The sequence below is a fragment of the Anneissia japonica genome, unplaced genomic scaffold (assembly GCF_011630105.1).
Source record: "Anneissia japonica isolate Jap-2015-1 unplaced genomic scaffold, ASM1163010v1 scaffold287791_len150076_cov109, whole genome shotgun sequence".
NCBI lineage: Eukaryota > Metazoa > Echinodermata > Crinoidea > Comatulida > Comatulidae > Anneissia > Anneissia japonica.
In genome coordinates this window covers 136389-139696 of record NW_022734805.1, presented here as the reverse complement: position 1 = coordinate 139696, position 3308 = coordinate 136389, and the positions used below count along the sequence as shown (strand labels likewise).

General features: G+C 34.4%; 1 protein-coding gene across 1 annotated transcript in view; it reads right to left on the bottom strand.

The window, feature by feature from the left end:
• Nucleotides 1-287: 287 nt before the first annotated feature.
• Nucleotides 288-3308, bottom strand: part of LOC117116502 — a 21521-nt gene continuing 18500 nt past the window's right edge. Inside the window, exons 15-17 of the mRNA XM_033260563.1 lie at nucleotides 1811-1975; nucleotides 1109-1402; nucleotides 288-380 (exon numbers count right to left, since the gene is read on the bottom strand). Coding sequence (XP_033116454.1) covers nucleotides 288-380; nucleotides 1109-1402; nucleotides 1811-1975 — 552 coding nt within the window. The remainder of the gene's footprint in view (nucleotides 381-1108; nucleotides 1403-1810; nucleotides 1976-3308) is intronic.

The following is a 3308-nucleotide window of genomic DNA, read 5'->3' as shown; positions in this document are numbered from 1 at the left end:
TGGCTGTCTCTTATACACATCTAGATGTGTATAAGAGACAGGATTTGGATTGTACTTATATCTATAGTATATTTACACAAGGACAGTAGTAAGAATATCCCTCATACACCCTTACCCAGATAAATCTATTTTTTAATTTTTTTTATTTATTTGTTATAAATACAAATAGATAATAAATCTACTTAATATGTCTATGATCTCTAGGTAATATCACTAATAAGGAACATCACCACTGATTTGTGTAATTTTACAGCTACTATTTCAATTGCAAGATTTCAAATATCAAACTAGAATACCTGCATACAGACTCTAGGACTGGGTTCACCTGTTGGTGTCTTGGTACCATCTTCCTGAGTGATAGGCACCCGTAATATTTCCAGCTAAAAGACAAACATAAAATCAATAAATAATTCAATCATGCATGCCAGAAAATATATTTATACAATATATACTATATATTAAGTGAACAATCCAATCTTTTATTTACATTTATTGTAATTCAACTGCAAGCTACTTGCCACTTTTATTGTAAATCACAGGTAGATCCACAGAAAGTCCAAGTATTTAGTAGATATATAATTAAGTCTTATTTGTATTTTTGAACTGTGGAAACCAATTATCATGGTGCATTGACATTTTGACATAATAAATATCTGAATCTGAGTCTGTGTAGGGCCATGCAAGATGCAAAGCACTCAGCAGGGAAAGAAGTTGGGATGGTGTTTGAGATTTTTGTTTAGATATGCTTGACCATGGTACATGGAATTTAAATAGGAAAATAGCTGTTTCTGAGTACCTCTTTTTATTTATTTATATATTTTTTTTTGTGGGCAGTGCCTTGGCCATGTGCCTTGTATCTGTAAATTACTCTCATTAATACTCCTATTGTAGGAATAAAGCAAGAGCATTATCCCTTATTTGCTTATCTCTCAGGTGTTACTGTAAAAAAATGTTTTTATTCATACAATACAACAATTTAAAAAAAAACATAAAAGAATGTACAATGAAAATAACTCATCTCTATGTTGTGATTGGCTTTGATTTTCTATTTTGAATTTCATTACCTATCACTCCAATAGCAAATAAATGACATCACTTATCATCTTACCTTCAATGAGGGCTTGTTATTAATGACTACTGGTCCTAAGCTGAGAGTGTGTTCAAGTCCTAGGCGGATGTTAGCATAGTTGCTAAATAATTCCAGCATGGCTGTGTAGCCCATGTCTTGTACCATTCCAATCAAGCTGACAACTAGAGGATGGAAGACACTATCAGGGATGAAATCCTCGGATGCCATATAGATAGATACCATCTGAGCTGTATCAAGTTGAATAGACACATTGTCTTTGCTACGTTTCAATCGACAGGGTACAAAAAATGAGCGATGTTTGCTTTCCTGATTCTTGAGAAAAAACGAATGAATTAAAAAAAAAGATAGAAAATAACAGAAAAATGTACATATTATGTGACCAGCTTTTTAAATAATCAAAAGTTTTGCAATCTAAATGGCATGTAAGGTAAAGTAAGATTAACACTTTTAAAATAATTTAAACTCCTTTTTTTTTCTAAAATAATTTGATGAATTTCATTTTACAATGAAAAGATGGAATAAGTCACCATTTAAGTTTGCATTTCTTTGCCTTTAAAAAAAAATTACATTAATTTAATTTTTAATAGATTCTTATTAGGATTGATTGCACTGTACAGTATATTAAGTTAGTTAAGGGGCAGAGGTCAACTTATCATTAACTAGCTGGATGACTGACTATCTGAACTCCAACAAAAAAAAAAGAAAAGAAAAAAGCAATACCTTGATCTGCTCACAGAGTAGTCCAAACTGCTTCATCAACTCCAAGAAGACTTCAAAACTAGATTCATCTTTGGCAAGCTCATCTCTCCAAAGATGTCTGACTAACTCTTCCTCAAGAATTCCTTCTTCATCAAGTTTATTCCATAGCTCAATCATTGTAGCCCACTGAAATCATTTGGACATGTAATTAATCGCATTGTGTTTCAATGGTGTTTTGCATCTGGAAATTGAATCAGAATGTCTTGGCCTACCTCAATACATTCCCAAATACTTGCAAAAAAATGTCTCCAGTGATTCGTGTTGGAAACGAACTCACGACCTCCAGATAATAGCATGGTGTCATAACCACTAGACCACTAAGAGTGTGCTCAGTGACTAGTGTTGAATCAGATCTGCAAGTCAGCGGGTACTGCAATGCTATTTGAGAGATTTAATCAAAATGACGTTTGCCCTACTTGACTTATTATCATACACAGAATTTTTAAAGCCGGAAGTGACATGAGACAAATTGCATTGAATTTTTCAAAAGTGACTTGAGACAAAATTAATTTTGTTTGGCCTAAAGAAAACTCAAGGATACACTAGTGGTGGTTCTAGGGTGTGGGAGGTGTTTCCCACTCCCAAATGAGATTTTTTTTAAATAGGGACCTCTGGATGGCTGAAAATGGCACTCTATGACTGTGAAAGACATGTTTTGGCTTGATTTAGAATTCTTTTTTTTTTTGACTGCTGTCACGTTAAGTTATGTGCTATGGTATTTTATGCCATTGTTGCATGTACAGGTGCCACGCACCATTGATATGTAAACTACTTGCAGTTAAAAGACCTTGGCTCTTTGTGATTCGGGTAGTGATTGAGTGCGGTAAAGGCTTGGTGTTGGTTGAAAACGGTCTGTGACCGTAGTTTGATAAGCCAGGAATAAATAGGCCTTTAGTGTATACCGTACGTGTAGATGTCAGGATAAACATGGATTATGTTAACCTATAAGCTGTAAACATTACAACAATTGTAAGTAGGTTTTAAAAACAGTTTGTGGGTAATATTTCCAATTAGCACTTATTAGTGAGATGAATATTATTATTATTGTAAAATGTCTGGTATTTTACTGTAGGTGGCCTCGAGCCCGTGATATACCTTCATTATAGTGGTGGATAACCTATCAACATTGCGTTGCATGAACTGATTGACTACTTATTCGAAGCCTGTTTGGGAATCGTGTGTTAGAAGTTACATGCAGTACTCACACTTATTATTGCGAAATACAGTTTGGAACAGTTTACCAATTCAAAACGTTAAGTTATGTGCTATGGTATTTTATGCCATTGTTGCATGTACAGGTGCCACGCACCATTGATATGTAAACTACTTGCAGTTAAAAGACCTTGGCTCTTTGTGATTCGGGTAGTGATTGAGTGCGGTAAAGGCTTGGTGTTGGTTGAAAACGGTCTGTGACCGTAGTTTGATAAGCCAGGAATAAATAGGCCTTTAGTGTATACCG